We start from the raw sequence: 18,010 nt of genomic DNA, 5'->3' as shown, positions 1-18,010 counted from the left end.
GGTGGATACTGTCCTGGGTTCAGCAGTAGCAGTCAGTTTTTTTCTCCTTCTTAGTAGCTGTTGCAGCACTGTGTTTTTGACTTTTGGCCTGGGAACAAAGCTGATAACACCGATGTTTAGACTGACCAAGGACTTTGTGAGTCTCATGCTCTGCCAGGGAGGAGGAGGCGCCGGGAGGGAGCGGGGACAGGACACCTGACCCAAACTAGCCAAAGAGGTATTCCATACCACAGCACGTCATGCCGGGGGGTGTAACTGGGAGCTACCCGGAAGGGCACGTTCTCTTTTCGGTCAGGCTTTCTTTTCCGGCGAGCGGTATCATGTTCTTTTCCCTTGTTATTTCTCTTATCATTGTTGTTGTTGTTGGTAGCAGTAGTGATTTGTTATACCTTAGTTATTAAACTGTTCTTATCTCAACCCGTGGGAGCTGCATTCTTTTGATTCTCCTCCCCGTCCCTCCAGAAGCGGAGGGAAGAAAGGTGGGGGGGGAAAGTGGACTTCGTGGTTCTGATTTACGGCCTGGGCTTAAACCACGACAATACCACATCTAGCATTGTTTCATTGTGTCTGAAAACAGTATTTCTGTACTTCTTGATCAATTTTATATATACAAATATTTTTCAGTGGCCAGATCTTTTATAAATATATAACTTTGATATATTCCATTACATACATTGATATATACCATTACATTTGATATATTCCATTCCGTCATCTTACAGTAGGTTATGAGAGTGATATTGAGAATGGTGTTAGCTTATTCTCAACTTTGTCAGCATCGACTGCTGGTTGCAAGCCACTACTCTTGATTTTCAGTGAAATAGGGATAATACGTTGTCTCTTAACTAGCATGTTTGAAAAAACTGGTGATGAAACAGCATGAAATCCATAAGCAAAAGTGAAATCACTCTAGAAGTTGTGGGCTGTACTGCAGTTTTCTCTTAAGTGCTGTATAACATTAGCAAAGCCTTTAGACTGACATTAGTGTTTCCATAGTTGCATCTTAGGAAGTTTTAGTCTTGGATGTTGTTTTCATGTCTTTATTAATATTGTTTTGTGAGGTGGATATTGGAGGCTTGCAATGGTTGAATGTAATACTTCATGTAACTAGGATTGTCTTTATGATTTTCTTATTATCTCATGCCAAGAATTTTCTGTTCATGCCAACTTTTCTTCTTGGCAAAGCTTGTGGTTTACCTTCTATTTGAAGAGGATACAATTTTATAAATGTTTATGTAAATGTGGTATTTTGTTAGGCTATTTTGTACTTCTTTTATTCTCAACATGAAAAGACAAATTTCTATGAGGTTGCTTTATGCAAAAAAGGTTTTTGGGTATGTTGGCATTGAGAAGCAGGACAGTGGTAGTTGCAAAGTAGCTCACTGGAATTCTGGACCAGACTTGTTTCCTGGATGTAGTGACAGCAAAAGCAGAAAGGTTTCTGTGTTTGTATTTTCTGATGTGGACATACCATAATTCTTTTCCATGTCAGGTTCCAAGGTAGAATCAAAGGCGTTCCTGCAACTTGTCTTTAATCTCTTGTAAATGTGTTATTTCAAATATTTCTCCTGTCCCTATTAGGCGAGCTCTGAATGCTCTGCAGAAACTATTTTAACAGCCTGTACCAAATTGAGAATCCTAATAATGTTTTCTTTATGTTTGTAGGATTTGGAGATCGTGTATTCCTATTTACATGGAATGGAAGCTTTGTCTAATCTGAGGGAGCATCAGCTAAGGTATGGTACTTTTAGCACTGAATGCACATGCACATATATATATATATTAATGCACTAACAAAGCAAAGGAACAGTAGGTTTGGTAGCTATACAGTACTCTTGTGTACCCAATCTCAAACTGAAAAGCTGGCTATCACTGCATCAAATTCTTCCCTTCTTTATTGTCCTAAGACTTGGTGCTTGTATGTGTGCATATGTGTATGCCTATTTGTTTCTTTTGATTTCTGTTATGAATGTGTCTGATTTTTTTCAAACTTCTGGGCTAGAAGTAAATGCTTTACATAAAGCGTACAAGTTCCAGTTCTGAATGAAAGTCCATACGTAGTCCAAATTGTTTATGTAGCATAATAATCACAAGAACAGGGTCTGTTATTCAGCTTCTGTTTCAGTTTATATTTGCTTTCATGTGGATGTTTTGACAAATTATGTATGCAAATGATACTTAGTAAAAGATTACTAATAAATGTCACCACTTTGTTTAATTGAAATGCTTCATGAAGCAAATAAATTGAAGTAAGAACTTCCAGATGAACTTCCTGGTTTTTTTTGTGAAGACTTGTGTTTGCTTGATTTTTAAGTTACTGTTTCAGTTGTTGTCACATAGACATCTACAGCAGAGGTTTCTAAGGGTACTGGGACATTGGTGTAAGGCTGGCAGGTAGAGGAGAAGGCCAGTGCATCTCCTGTATGCTCTACAGGGAGAGAGGGTGAATTACTGTTATTTTGCATCCTGGAGTTGCCAACATTTGCCACATCTGAAGATGCTGAAGCAACTTTGACTTGACTAATGCTGGTTTAGGTTCCAATTTCTGGTCTCTTGCTTCATCATTCTGTCAGCGTCCACATTCCCAAGCCAGTATTCTGTAATTTAGAGAAAATAAAAGGCGAGGGTTTTTTTTTCCCCGAAGTGCTCAAGACACATGGCAACGTGAAATGGGAATTGTCGACTTCAAAGGGGTTTCTGTAATTACTTTTGCTTTGGAAGAAGGCCACAATCCCATTCAGTTAAACTATTTTGTGCCATGCTATTGTATGCAAGTCTTTTAGCACATCAAGTTTTGTGCAGCTGAGTTGAACTGATGTTAACTTGTTTACAAAGATCAAAGTGTGCACATATGGTTGCATGGTATGTGCGTCTTGGCTTCCTGCGCAGAATGAGGTTCTTGCTGAGGAATGTGTGGAACTCGCTCTCGGAGCACTGTGAATTCCTAGAAGAGAGCTTCTGTTTACAGTACCATACATGGAAAAGGCTGGGCTCCCAGCAGATGTGGGACAGACAGCTTTTATAGTATCCTTTAGGATACAACATTTCTGTTGACGGTGGGATGCCACAAAACCCTCTGAGATGCATTAAAAACTAATGTATTAAATATAGCCTCTAGTAGTGAATAACTTATAGCTTGCTGATGATCTCATTTTGAATTTATTACGTTTGTTTAGGAAGCAGACAAAGATCATGTTTGAGCAAAAATCGGGCACCAGTATTAACCAGAACTAATTAAACTTTTCAAGTATTTGAGGAAGCAATCTAGTTTGTACTACTTGGTCACTGTTACATCTAACTTTTAACACAAGAATTGAAACACTTGGCTACATTCTGTAAGAGGAATTTTCTCCCCTATTGCTGTCCTCGTAACAGGACCAAAATGCTGTAAAGCTCGGGCAATGTCAGTGGTCAACTTGCATGACTTTATCAAGAATGTACTTCCTTCATTCTTGATTCAAGAGGGACAAAACTTGCTTGTTAAAGTGACTCTGTTTCCTGTAACTCCTACTCTTACATGGCCCATTGCCCAGTATCATTTCAGACCAGCAGGGCACAAACTGTCCGTCAGCAGCATTTTGATTTTTAAATCTTACTTCTAGCAGTGACTTCTCTTCTGATATTGTCTCACCAGTAACCTCATGACCGTCTCCTGCTTCCTTCTCAAAACACAGGATCAGAGAGAGAAGATGAGAACCCAGGAGGTAGAAGCAGGCAGTAGCTTTTGGTGTCTGTAAAGAATTTTGGCAAGATCCGATTTTATGGTGGGGACCAGTGTCTGAAAAAGAAAAGACTCTGTGGTTCAGAAAGTTTTTTTGCTGCACCAGGATGCAAGATGTTGCTTCATTAGGTGAAATTGATCTACAAAACATAATACTTAATTATAAACAGTATAGACATTGCCTATAAGAAAAGATCTCACAGATGGTCTGAAGAGTAGATCTAAAATACAGAGACAGGGGAAAGGCCATGTTAGGGTTTTTTTAATCAAGATACCACTATAAGCCTGCCACTTCTGGACAGAAAAAGCATCATTTCTTGGGCTGAATTAATAAGCAAAATCCTGAAAGAAATGAGTGCTAAGGTAACTTTTATAGCAGCCTCTTGGCTATTGAAATGCATGATCTAGGAAATGATGAGAGATAGCAGTAAGAAGCCTTTTAAAAGTCACATCAAACCCAGACCAACTCTTCCAGGCCTCAGATAAATGTTTTGGGGATTTTTGCCTGAGCAGGAATTCTTGGGCACATTTGTCTGCTGAGAGTATCATTGCAGGCAGCCATTCATTGATGTGCTAAGGTTCTGATGATTGATCCTGTGAGGAATGAGAATTTCTTTCCCAAATTTAAGTACAGTTCCTCATTTGAATGTTCACATGAGCCTCTTAGGCAAATCTCTGTCTGACTGTCTGTCAAATAGCCTTGGTGTTTGCAGCCTGTTTTAGAGCCAGAGAAAGTCCAAGGGAAGCAGTGGGGTTTGTTTCTTTCCCACCCCTCTTCCCCAGCAATTTACAGGCTCCATTTCCTTAATAGACAGAAATGGCATGTTGATTTTTTTGTGCCAAGTTAACATGTATTTCCTAATATTGGTAAGTTATATTATAGTTGCTCTCTGTTATGGCACATTTGTCAGGCAGACCATGAATGCAAAAGTGCTTTAATCCTCCCCTGTCGACAGAGGATTTTCCTGCAGGAAATTCTTTCTGCTTTGAGCCCTCTGGGGTTTCAGCATTAAAATCTCATGGAAATTTTTTAAGTTGCTGAATTTTAGCAAAATGAGAAGCATCAGTTTACCATGCAATATAATTCTTTGTTTCATCTGTTGATAAATAGATAGTCAGATTTATCTGACTTGAAAAAGGGAGCAGTTTTATATCCTATTATATCTGATTAGTGTCACATATCGTAGATTTCCATCCATTTTCTAAAATTCTGAATTGTTTCCTTATACAGCAACTTAATTTTATCAGATCACTTTATAAAATGAGACCAATATCACTTTACCCATTTTCCAGCCTTTTTTTTTATGGGAGCAATTACATCTACAGTCCTAAATCAAATCTGATCTTGGATGAGCTAATAACTTAAATGCTTAGATTTAACAATTTGTTCTCTTAAGTTAAAAATCAGCTTAGCTTTAAATTGATGGTTAGTTTCTGCAAGAGCTAGAGGCATGGTGGAAATGCTGACTAACTTCAGAAAGTGAAGTTTTTGTGACACTTGATAGGAATCGTAATTAAAAATGACTTGTTTCCTTCTCTTTCAGACTGATGTGTGAAACTGTTAGATATGAAAGGCATGAAGCAAATGAAGTTCTATACTAGTAAGTATTTTTGCTTCCTTTTGTAGAGACGTTCAAAGAATTAATTCATTTGAACTGTGCTAAGGACAGTGTTTAATGCCAACTCTCTCACCCAGCTCACAGTCTGTAAACATAAATGAGCCACTTTGTTTTCGTCGTCAAACAGTGCAGAAATTTTCTGGTGCCAGGGAGGGAGCTAGCAGTGACTCTTGCTTGGTGATGTGTGTTGTGTTAATTTTTTTAACCAGTGAGACTATATAGAATTATGGTACATGGCATGTCTTCTCATTAGAATATGTTGTCATTTAGTCTCACTTCAATTTTGTCAAACTAGTAGCGACCAGCTTTTTGTGCCAGAGGTGCCAAATTGACATATTTAACACGGCTTGTAATTAGCAGGGATGGGATCTAATGTCAGCCCAGATTTACAGTAGAGATCTGAGGACTCCAATTGCTGCATTTATGAAGGCCACTTATTGAAACAAAAGGTTAATCAGACTTTCACTTACTGCCTCTAGACATGCAGATTTGTCTGTGTTATCTGGCATTATTTGAACATTTAATTGTACAAAGAATGCACCTGTGTGCCTTCTTTTATACATGTGTATTTTTTCCTGCACTGACCATCAGGAGGAAGATGTGATTGAATAAATTTTAATGCTAAACCTTGACCATTCAGCAAAGTAAAACTAATTTCTAATGAAACCCAGTAATCATTCATGTATGGAAATTGCACAGGGTCAAAATCTGTAGATAACTTCATTTAGCCAAATTTAATATTCACTCATTTTGCAGACTAATTTGCTAGTGAGCATTGTGCTGGTTTGTCCTTTTCTAAGCAGTTGGTTTGTGTCCATTAGGTGTACTGAATTTTTGTTTAAATCCAATATCTTGGATTATTCTAACTCTTGGCTTAATTTAAATTACATGCTGAAAGGATCAAGGCTGCTAGTTGTGGATATACTCAAGGCAGGCAAAAGTTGCCAGGAAATAAAATGCACTAACAGAAAATTGTGAAATCTGAGTTAACTTGAAGTGTTTTTTGCAATTCTTTTGCACTGATTTCCTTTGTCACTCCTTTCATGTGACTTCATCTTCACTTCGGTTGTTTGCCTGTCGTTCCTATTTACTCACTTCTTGACACTTTTTTCCTCATGATTTATTCAGTATATTTAATGGGCAGTTTGGCAGTTTCTGGATATAGATGCTAATGCAAAATGTGCTTGTTCTAGCATTTCACATTTCCGATTTAATGTTTAATGGGCTAAACCTGAAAGTTGACATTGAATTTTTAAAAAAATTAGTATTATGAAGCCAGAAATATATGTTCTGTTACTCTTGAGTTAGAGCTTTACATTTTATTGTAATGAACAATTTAAGATCTACTTGGTAAGAAAATCCCATGGAACCTGCAGCCCAATTTCATTGCTCTGTTTTTCAGGATAATGAACTAAGAGGAATCCTTTGTTTTGTCTCACAAATTCAGCATGTGTATTGAAGATGTATTCCCCTAAAAAAACCCCCAGGATTCCAATTTTACAGTGTACACATTGGAAAAAATTCTTTGAGTACTACAGGAAATAAGCAATATGATAGCCAGTTTAGAATCAATCCACTCAGTTATAAGCTATAGGAAATAAACTTATAGCACACAACCTAGGTTTTTTCTGTTGCACATGCAGCATTTATCACTTGAGTCTCTTATTTTAATCATGAAGGCTTAGGTTTTAAAAAGCATTAAATTTGGGCTCTAAGATACAACTTTTCCTTTCCTTTTTTTTCTCCCAACAATGGCATGACTTGCCTTGAAATCTGAAATTGGGTGCTAATCTATTAAAATAGCTGCAGCTGTTGGAGCTGTTAATTGACCTGTGCGTGTGACATCCCTATGGCACAACTTAATGTCTCAATGTGGATAAGCTAAAACTTCATCCCTACATGCTAACATGAAAACTAACATAGATGCTTTGTTTATTTGATCAAAACTTTTTCATTGTGAAAATTTTCTGCATATCTGCACTGTCAGCTGTGCTTATAGAAAGCTGATTTTATATTGCATGTATGCAATGCTGAAAAGAATTATCTGTGCTCTGTACAAACACAATATTTTTTCTCTGTTTTTTAAAATAAATTTTTAATTTTCATAATATCTCTATGGATTTGTTTTTTCATGACCAAAGGGAAAAAATAGAGCACGTTGTTTAAATTGGGCTCATCTCATCTGCCTTTGCTTTACTATCAGCGGGTGTACATGGTAGTGACAAATTCTCAAACCCTACGGCCATCTCGCTGTTTAAATGGAAACTGGGTTATTAAAAGTGGCAGTTCAGCTTGAGTTATTCTTCATTTGCCAGTCATCCTACTACTTTAATTTGATGTGAAGTTAATGATAAAAGGGCTTAAAATCTACTCGGCAAAATTTCTGAATTGAGTTTTACTTGACACACATACCTGATATTTTTTTTTACCTGCTATCTTTTATTCAAATCTATTTAAAGATACCATTTAAAAAAATATTTAGTTCAGTTGCTTGATATATATATATACACACATACATATAGATATATGTATTATCAGTGGTTCAAAGAAGAAATATGGTTATTTTTTCATCTCTGCATGAATAGTAATTGTTGACATTTCCAACAGTAAGTTTCTAATTAGCATTTTCTTTGGAAACCAAAGTTTTAGCAGATTTGTAAAGAGTACGTATACCTCATGACAGTCAAACAAAATTTTTCAGATCAAAATTGAAATGTTTGCTGTGAGGGCAGAGAGGAATCTTTAGCACTAAACATTTCGCATCTAAGCAGATGAATATGCCTCCTTTAAAAGAAGCACCCCTTTTTTTCTCTTACATTGTCATACAGGGACTGTATGTGGTCCCTGTCTCTATGCGTCAGTGGTGTTTGGCTTACTATTTCTGTAAGAAAGTCTTGTATGTCCTTAAGCTTCTCTTATTTTCTTCTCTAAAGATACTGGATTTGGCAGTAGAAATTTTAAGTTTTGATAACCTGCTGTCCAGAAAAATTTGGTAATAAAATGTCTTGTGCTTCTGAATGCCATGTTGTAGCATAACATGTTTTTGTGACTGCATTCCTTTTAGTTTCTGAGCAGCCGAACCTGGAACCAACTTAGTTGTTGTTTATAATGTAGTTTTAGTTTGGTTTGTTTTGATTTTTGGTTTTGTGTGGTTTTCTTTTCTTGGTGTTTTTTTGTTTTGGTTTGGTTTGGTTTTTTTAATACAAAGCAAACTCCAACCCAGGTTATTGTGAAGTAAAGTGTGTTTTGGATTTTAGAGAACCTTCTAATAAAAGCCTGATAGGAAATAAAGTGCTACCTCCCACATGTCTGGCAGCTGTAATATCACTATTCAGTCTTAGCCAAGGTTTCTGAATTACATCACCATGGCAAATCACAAGACCCAAACCCATTTGTTTTGGGCTAGCCATGTGGTCTCCTCCAGAGCTGGCTTGTCCCAGCTGCCAAAGCCTGAAACAAATGAAATCTGGAAAGGAAATAAGGGAACACGACTTTTTCGTTGCTACTCAAATGCTTACAGTTTTCCTAGATGAAAACGAATGTCTGAAAAATGCTGGAGGGCATCAGCTTTGCATAGCTTTGGGACATGTTGCATTAAAGGATTGCCTAAAGGCACTGGGGAGGTGGACGTGGGACAGCGACTGGCAGGGACCTTGCAGAGCTTCCTCAGGAGGATGCTCTTTCCAGGAAGGAGATGTGCTGTCATCAGTCCAGATACCATGCATTACACAAAAAGTCAAGTAAGCATTTTGGATATAGCTGTAAAGCATCTGAATGTGTCTCTGTGACCAAGCTGTACTTTTATTTGCAGCCTCAGGTCTATGTAATTAATGTACACTAGTTCTGCACAAGGACAGATGAGAAATAGATCTATAGGTAGTCTTTAAGAATGGATATCTAAGGGTTAAACTTTAAGTCCTATAATAAGTATGACATTTAGTGAATTTAGTGTTCTTTCACAGTAGAATATTGCCCTGAACACCCTTAGGAAGATAGAAGCAGTGCATACAAAACAACAAATAGTGATGCCAAAGTTGCTGCACATTTCTGCATAGCCTGGTTTAACTGTGCAATGAAATGTGTCAAAAATGAGCTAAAAGATTCTTCTTCAGCTCTGCTGAGACCACTTCACTGAAATTTGTCTTCTGATGCATACATTTATGTTGTGAGGAAGTGCTTTTATGTTCTGTGCATGCTCAAGAAGTTTTATGATGGTGGTATCATAAAAATATATGATATATGAGATCTACAGATATATATGTTTGTATCTTATAGACATAAAACTTAAAACCTAAAACACTACAGAAAGTAATTGCTAGAAAAGTGTCTGAAGACCAAATGATGTTTCCACTAGTGATATTCGGAGTTATCAATAAAATTATTCTCTTGTATACTTTAATACTTTCAATCAGAATTTCTGTCTTAGACAGGATACATCTGTTTGTGGAGATCTGGGTCACATTTCTGTATTTACTGTCCTTGTTTACTGGATGCTCTTGATTTCAGAGAGCCCTTATGAAAGATTGCTTCCTTGGTCTTATAGAAATATGAGACACTTTGAAAATTACTGGAAATGCTCTGAATACACAGTAAATTCTGAATATGTCTGCTGGAAGCATCTGGAAATACAACACAACAGAGAGGAAACAGTCCAGGAGGTTTGTGTAAGATATTTCCTGACACAGATGGTGCGTGAGCCAGCTAGGGAAGGTGCCCCACTGGACCTGCTGTTTGTGAACAGAGAAGAACTTGTGGGTGATCTGATGGTTGGAGGCTGTCTTGGGCACAGTGATCATGAAATGGTAGAATTTTTGATTCTCAGAAAAGTAAGGAGGGAAGTCAACAGAACTGCTACCTTGGACTTGCGTAGAGCAGACCTTGGCCTGTTTAGGAGCCTCATTGACTGCCCTTGGGAGGCAGTCCTGACGGGCTAAGGAGTCCAGGAAGGCTGAACATTTTTGAAGAAGAGAATCTTAAAGGCACAAGGGAGCAGGTCATCCCCATGTGCCAAAAGATGGCCAGTGGTGAGGTGACTGGCCTGGCTGAACAGAGAGCTTTGGCTGGAACTCAGGAAAGAAAAGAGAGTTTATGACCTTTGGAAGAAGGGGCAGGCCACTCAGGAGGTCTACAAGGATGTCGTGGGATTATGCAGGGAGAAAATTAGAAGGGCCAGAGCTGAACAGAACTATCAGCGAGCCTGACCTCACTGCTGGGCAGGATTATGGAGAAGATCATCTTAGAATCATAGAATATTTGGGTTGGAAGGGACTTTCAAAGGTCATTCAGTCCAACCCCCCTGCAATGAACAGGGACATCTTCATCTAGATAAGGTTGCCCAGAGCAACATCCAGCCTGGCCCTGAATATCTCCATGGATGGCGCATCCATCACCTCCCTGGGCAAACTGTGTCAGTGTTTTATCACCCTCATTGTAAAGAATTATTTCCTTGCATGCAGCCCTCTTTCAGTCTAAAACCGTCAGCCCTTGTTCTGTTGCAATAAGCCCTGTGAAAAAGTCTTTTCCCATCTTTCGTGCAGGCACTTGGTTGGACTTGATGATCTTAAAGGTCTCTTCCAACCTAAATGATTCTATTTTTTCTCTGGGTCAGTATCCAAATTGTCAGGTAGACCTCTTCAGGCAATATATATTCATTCTGCTTGTGCATCCATAGGTTTTTGTGGAAGTTATGCAGCAGTATATTTAATAATGCAAAGACCTGCTGCATCAGGGCTGGTTTTTTGGTGGGGTATTTTTTTTTTTTTTTTTTTTGGTCTTACAGTATTCCTAGAGGTGTATTCCACCTTCCGATAGCTGCACAGTTGCCAATCTAGTGTTGGGATACTGCCAGTTCTGCGGTGCAATAGATCAGGAATCTGAATTCATATGTTGTGTTGTGGATACATGTTCCATGAGGAATTTCTTAAGCAATGTGTATCATTAAAACAGATACATTCAAGGACTTGGCAGACAGCTCTATATAAGCAGACACTGAATCAGAGCTTCTTAATAGTGTCAGTGATCAATGCTATAGTCTGTTGGCTTTGCACAGCCAATTCTAAGTTTCTGTTCTTTGACCTGGTTTTGAGGCTTTTTTGAATGAAGACTGAAGTAAGGTTTACTTGAGGAGATTTCAATTTGCACCTCTTTTGCTGTAAATGTTTCACTAAAACCTATCATGTCTTTGTTGTAATTTTGAGAATAAAGGCTTTGATGTTAGAATCATAGAATCATAGAATAGTTAGGGTTGGAAAGGACCTTGAGATCATCTAGCTCCAACCCCCCTGCCATGGGCAGGGACACCCCACACTAAACCATGTCACCCCAGGCCTCATCCAATCTGGCCTTGAACACCGCCAAGGATGGAGCATTCACAACCTCCCTGGGCAACCCATTCCAGTGCCTCACCACCCTCTCAGTAAAGAATTTCTTCCTTAGATCCAATCTAAACTTCCCCTGTTTAAGTTTGAACCCGTTACCCCTTGTCCTGTCACTACAGTCCCTGATGAAGAGTCCATCCCCAGCATCCTTGTAGGCCCCCTTCAGATACTAGAAGGTTGCTCTGAGGTCTCCACGCAGCCTTCTCTTCTCCAGGCTGAACAGCCCCAACTTCCTCAGCCTGTCTTCATACGGGAGGTGCTGCAGTCCCCTGATCATCCTCGTGGCCCTCCTCTGGACTTGTTCCAACAGTTCCATGTCCTTTTTATGTTGAGGACACCAGAACTGTACGCAATACTCCAAGTGAGGTCTCACGAGAGCAGAGCAGAGGGGCAGGATCACCTCTTTCGACCTGCTGGTCACACTTCTTTTGATGCAGCCCAGGATATGGTTGGCTTTCTGGGCTGTGAGCGCACACTGAAGCTGGCTCATGTTCATTTTTTCATCGACCAACACCCCCAAGTCCTTCTCTGCAGGGCTGCTCTGAATCTCTTCTCTGCCCAACCTATAGCTGTGCCTGGGATTGCTCCGACCCAGGTGTAGGACCTTGCACTTGGCATGGTTAAACTTCATAAGGTTGGCATCAGCCCACCTCACAAGCGTGTCAAGGTCCCTCTGGATGGCATCCCTTCCCTCTAGCATATCAACCGAACCACACAGCTTGGTGTCATTGACAAACTTGCTGAGGGCGCACTCAATCCCACTGTCCATGTCACTGACAAAGATGTTGAACAAGACCGGTCGCAACACCGATCCCTGAGGGACACCACTCGTTACCGGTCTCCAGCTGGACATCGAGCCATTGACCACAACTCTTTGCGTGCGGCCATCCAGCCAGTTCTTTATCCACCAAGTGGTCCACCCATCAAATTGATGTCTCTCCAATTTAGAGACAAGGATGTCATGTGGGACAGTGTCAAATGCTTTGCACAAGTCCAGATAGATGATGTCAACTGCTCTGCCCCGTCCATCAGTTCTGTAGCCCCATCATAGAAGGCCACCAAATTGGTCAGGCAGGATTTCCCCTTAGTGAAGCCTTGCTGACTGTCACCAAGCACCTTGTTGTTTTTTGTGTGCCTTAGCATGCCTTCCAGGAGAATGTGCTCCAAGATTTTGCCAGGCACAGAGGTGAGACTGACTGGTCTGTAATTCCCCGGGTCATCCATTTTCCCCTTATTGAAAATGGGGGTTATATTTCCCTTTTTCCAGTCGTCGGGAACTTCACCTGACTGCCATGATTTTTCAAATATGATGGCCAGTGGCTTAGCAACTTCATTCGCCAGCTCCTTCAGGACCCGCGGATGGATGTCGTCAGGTCCCATGGACTTGTGTACGTTTAGGTTTTTAAGATGGCCTCGAACCAGATCCTCTCCTACAGTGGGCCTAGGGTCTTCATTCTTACAGTCCCTGCGTTCGCCTTCCAAGACTTGGGTGGTGTTGTCAGAGACTTTGCCAGTGAAGACCGAGGCAAAGAAGTCATTAAGAACCTCAGCCTTCTCCAAATCCCGGGTAGCCAGTTCTCCTGATATCTTCCAAAGGGGGCCTACGTTGTCCCTAGTCTGTCTTTTATTCGCTACGTACCTATAGCATCCCTTCCTGTTATCCTTAACATCCCTAGCCAAGTTCAATTCTAACTGGGCCTTAGCCTTCCTCACCTGGTCCCTAGCTTCCCGAACAGCATCCCTGTAATCTTCCCAGGCCGCCTGTCCCTGCTTCCACCTTCTGTAAGCCTCTTTTTTCCTTTGAATTTTCCTGAGCAGCTCCTTATCCATCCAAGGAGGTCTCCTGGCCCTCCTGCTGCCTTTCCTTCTAGTTGGGATGCAACACTCCTGAGCTTGGAGCAGATGATCCTTGAATATCAACCAAGAGTCTTGGGCCCCCTGCCCTCTAGGGCTATATCCCATGGAACCTTACTAAGCAGGTTCCTGAAGAGGCCAAAGTCTGCTCTCTTGAAGTCCAGCGCAGTGAGCTTGGAGAAACGTTAGAAAGACATAAGGTATAATAGCAGAACTTTCTGTCTTGATTGTCCTCAGAGTGTTTTGGATTCCAGATAATTTTACTTTGCTAATACTTTGTTTTCCTGATGATTTAGGAGGCTATGATTTTTTTGTGTTCCATATTTCTCCTCTTCTTATATTAAGGGCTAATTCACTGTGCAAGTTTAATACCAAGACTTCAATGACATTAGGTCAATTAGCTTGCCTATGAATATTTGCATGATGCGTTTACTGATTGCTTTTTTAACCAGCTGTCTTAGACTGACATACATTACCAACACTGCAGTAATTTCTGATACCTGTTTTGGCTGAATTTTCTGTTTTTTATTTTACTGTTTTTATTTCAGAAGTGGAAAAATTCAAATAAATCGAGTACTCTAAAGAAAAAATATACTTCTGATTATTTGTTTTCATGAATACTGAGGATTTGTTTCCTGTGGTTCATTCTTTATTTCCTACTCTTGGTACCAAAAGATAAGACACCAGTTTTCATCTTGTGTTCATTCATAAAAGATAATATTGGAGTAAGAATAAATGTTCAATATTGACAGTAGTGTGTGGCTGGTGCAGTAAGTACCCAATCTGTTTTGCTTCTGTGTTTGGGATATGCCTCTTAATCGAGAGCATCTAAAGCTCATTACGAGCATTTAAAACGCTCTGGCAGCTGTCCGGTGACTGCTTAACTAGGTTATTAAGCAGGGTTATAGACAGCGCTGACAGTGTAAGTAAGCAAGTTCCTGATTATTCTGAGTGTTACAACAATACAGTACTAGTGGGCAGGATCTTCAGGCAATGAGATGTCTACCTGAGAGAATCATTACACTTAGAGATGTTTGACATCCCAAGATACTTCAGGGCTAATATGTAATTGCGACAATAGTTATTCAATTAAAACAATAAACAACCTATAGATTTTAGCATACAGGTAATAACCGAAACATGCAAAGGGAGACAGATTAATCTGCTGAAATAACATCCTGTGGAGCATAAGCTTGCAGAGCAATGTTCTTTCCAGTTTCTTCTTGTGTAGTGCTTAAAGTGCCTGAATGAGGTCCCAGTTCTGACCTGTCAAATTTTCATTGTTTCTGTTCCTCTCTGTTCTGAATTACTCTGTGTTTACTTTCTGAAATTTATACAGCTTTCAATAACATTGAGTATGATTTCATGAAAATGTAATTTGCTAGGTTCATAGAATCATAGAATAGTTAGGGTTGGAAAGTTCCTTAAGATCATCCAGTTCCAACCCCCCTGCCATGGGCAGGGACACCTCACACTAAACCATGTCACCCCAGGCCTCATCCAATCTGGCCTTGAACACCGCCAAGGATGGAGCATTCGCAACCTCCCTGGGCAACCCATTCCAGTGCCTCACCACCCCAACAGTAAGGAACTTCCTCCTTACATCCAATCTAAACTTCCTCTGTTTAAGTTTGAACCCATTACTCCTTGTCCTATCTCTGCAGTTCTTAATGAAGAATCCCTCCCCAGCACCCTTGTAGGCCCCCTTCAGATACTGGAAGGGGGCTATGAGGTCTCCTGATCATCCTCGTGGCCCTCCTCTGGACTTGTTCCAACAGTTCCATGTCCTTTTTATGTTGAGGACACCAGAACTGTACGCAATACTCCAAGTGAAGTCTCACGAGAGCAGAGTAGAGGGGCAGGATCACCTCCTTCAACCTGCTGGTCATGCTCGTTTTGATATAGAGGGAGACACTAGATATGGTGTAGATATTTGATATTTATTGGGTCTTTTAGAAGATGGACTTAAATCTGTCTTGTAGCTGAATATTTTGGAAGGTTTTTGAGCATCTTAAGTGATCAGGAAATTTGAAATGTAAAACTGGAACACCTGGGCTACCATAGACAAATGCTGTGAAGAGCCAGTATGCGTGAGAGACATGTATAGAAACAAGTTATTTTTCATGCATATTTTCTTTGATGTGCTGTTAATTTTGATTCAGATTTATAGTTTCAAACATGGTGTACAAGGGCTGCAGATTGCTTTAAATAAAAAAAATTAATTATTTTCAGAAAATAAAACTTCAGTTTTAAGTAGTATGTATGTAGTTACTTGGGGATCTGGGAATAAGAAGCTGCCCCTTCTAGTGGAATAAATAGCATGAAGATTTTAATACAAGTGCTGAAGACTCTGAGAAAACCTGCAAACTCACTGGATCTTGGCAGTTCAGAGACTTATAAATGCTTCCTGATGTTTGAACTTTGAATACCTCTGAAGTATCAAAGAACAGTCAGAAACATGCTAGAAAATGTGAAGTCTTAAGTCTGAAAATACTGTCTACCCTTATCAACAGTGACAGCCTAGTGATGTCGTCACAGGCTACCGCATAATTATGTAACTGAATTTTCCAAACAAAACAGTCTGTGACGGCTATGAAGTTACTTTGCTGAGTTCTGCCTTCAGCTGTTTGTGTCATTTTCAAAGTGGAGAGGTGTGCTGTCTGGCTGCAAGTTGTAATTGCGTAAAAGGACTACGTCAAGGAAGCTGGGGAGGGAAACATGATGGGAAGGCATTGCAATCCAGTCTCTGAATTTCCGTTTCTACCTTCTGAATTCCCGTAAATCAAGGTCTCTTGCATTCTGGGAAATTAAATATAGATTCCCCAGGAAATCCCCTGCTCTCAAAGGTGTGATAATACAAGAGTCAAGATTTATAGTAGCTTTCTTAAAATCTTGTGCAACTAATTTCAGTGCAATTATGAATAAGGTCTGCACATTGGTTACTGTTTTGGCACTGGCTTTCAGTTTTGCACCACATTAAGGCTGGTGCTAGAACCTGAGTATTCTGAAAACTTTATTAGTAGGTAGGTCTATCTTAGTAGCTGTAAGAAAAGAATGTTAAATCTTGATACCCAAGTCCTTTTGTTGTTGTCTTCACAGAATACGAATCCTATCTTCTGCTTACAATCTCTTGCTTTTTGTAAGATTTAGGCTCTTTCCTTTGCACTGCAGTCGCCTGCACATAGATACACAGGCATTAATCTAGTCCTAGTGCACTAACACAAAATACACTGTAGTGCAGCCAGTGTCTTGAATCTGATCATAGTCCTGTAGGCTCTGTAAAGGATGGGTGGAAGTTTGTGTCACCAAGGTTTCACTGGCTTTCATATATCTAGGACAGAATGACTACATGTATTAATTTTTTTTCGTTTTCTGACTGCCTCTTAGTGTGACTTCTGGGTTGACTTAGTTCTGATTCTTTGCAGGATAAATTGCCTGTGTCATCTTACTTTCTTCATAATAAATCTTGCTTTCTGTAACTTGGGAAAGTGGATAGCTGTGCTGCATTTGGTATGCGATATAACTTTAACAGTCCTGAGTTTTTTTCAGATGAATATCCAGAGCATGGATAAACCAAGCCAAAACCAAGTTTATTTACTTTCTACATCAAATTGACTGACAGGTGCTACTGGCCCCTCACCCCAACTGTCCCTAGGCCAAAAAAACTCCAATCTACCTCTAAGGATGCCTTTGGGAGAAAGTCAGTATCTATCCTACTTCAGCTAATTCTGGATGAAGTGCTTGTATGGACTAAAGACCCTTCTGCAGACCCAATCACGGCTGTGTCCTGTCCACAAAAGAACCCTTTTAAGCACAATTTGCTGTTATCTCTTTGACAGAAGTATCTTTAGGAGGACAAATATTGTTTCTAGATAGCACTTTGGGCTGCAAGAGGTAGGCAATATTCTAGCAATGAAAGAAAACTCCTTAATTAGGCTTAGATTTATTCTCTAGAACTCAGTTTTGATGTTTAAAAACAAAGTGTAAAATGGGATTGCAAAGAAAACCTTTCAAATGTGAGTATTCTACATTGGGTAAAATAATATTTGCATTAGTTAATGCTCACGTGGCTCGAAGAAATGTTTTGTAGTTCAGTATAGACTTCTTCTGTAGTTCCTTCTGTCATTTATTACAGGCACAAAAGTACTGAAGAATGCAAATGCATTGTTGATGAACAAATGTCAAACGTAGTACAGAAAACACGGGAATTTGATTGAAAGCCACCTGATGTTTAAATAGGATTGTGGAAAGCCAAGATCCTTAAAACGAAAGAATTGCATGTGTTTTTTGTAACAGCACTGTCTAGCAAAAGCTGGCTGCCAAATGGTTTTTTTGAGCCTTAATTCTAAACAACTGAAAGCGTAGCAAGTGTTGAGAAGTGCAGGAGTTACATATATTTTCATATGAAAGGAATAGATCAGTCTTTCATTTGTTTGTGG

The 18,010-nt window shown here is 39.7% G+C and overlaps 1 protein-coding gene across 1 annotated transcript in view; it reads left to right on the top strand.

Annotated features, from left to right (window-relative positions):
* RAPGEF2 (Rap guanine nucleotide exchange factor 2) overlaps window positions 1–18,010 on the top strand; it is a gene marked incomplete at both ends in the record, with an annotated part of 190,703 nt that overhangs the window by 59,810 nt on the left and 112,883 nt on the right. The window contains 2 exon segments of the mRNA XM_080620366.1: window positions 1,666–1,736; window positions 5,266–5,322. Of these exon segments, the coding sequence (XP_080476492.1) occupies window positions 1,666–1,736; window positions 5,266–5,322 (128 nt within the window).

Source organism: Psittacula echo (genome assembly GCF_963264785.1).
Source record: "Psittacula echo genome assembly, chromosome: 1".
Lineage (NCBI taxonomy): Eukaryota > Metazoa > Chordata > Aves > Psittaciformes > Psittacidae > Psittacula > Psittacula echo.
This window is presented reverse-complemented; position numbering and strand designations above follow the sequence as displayed.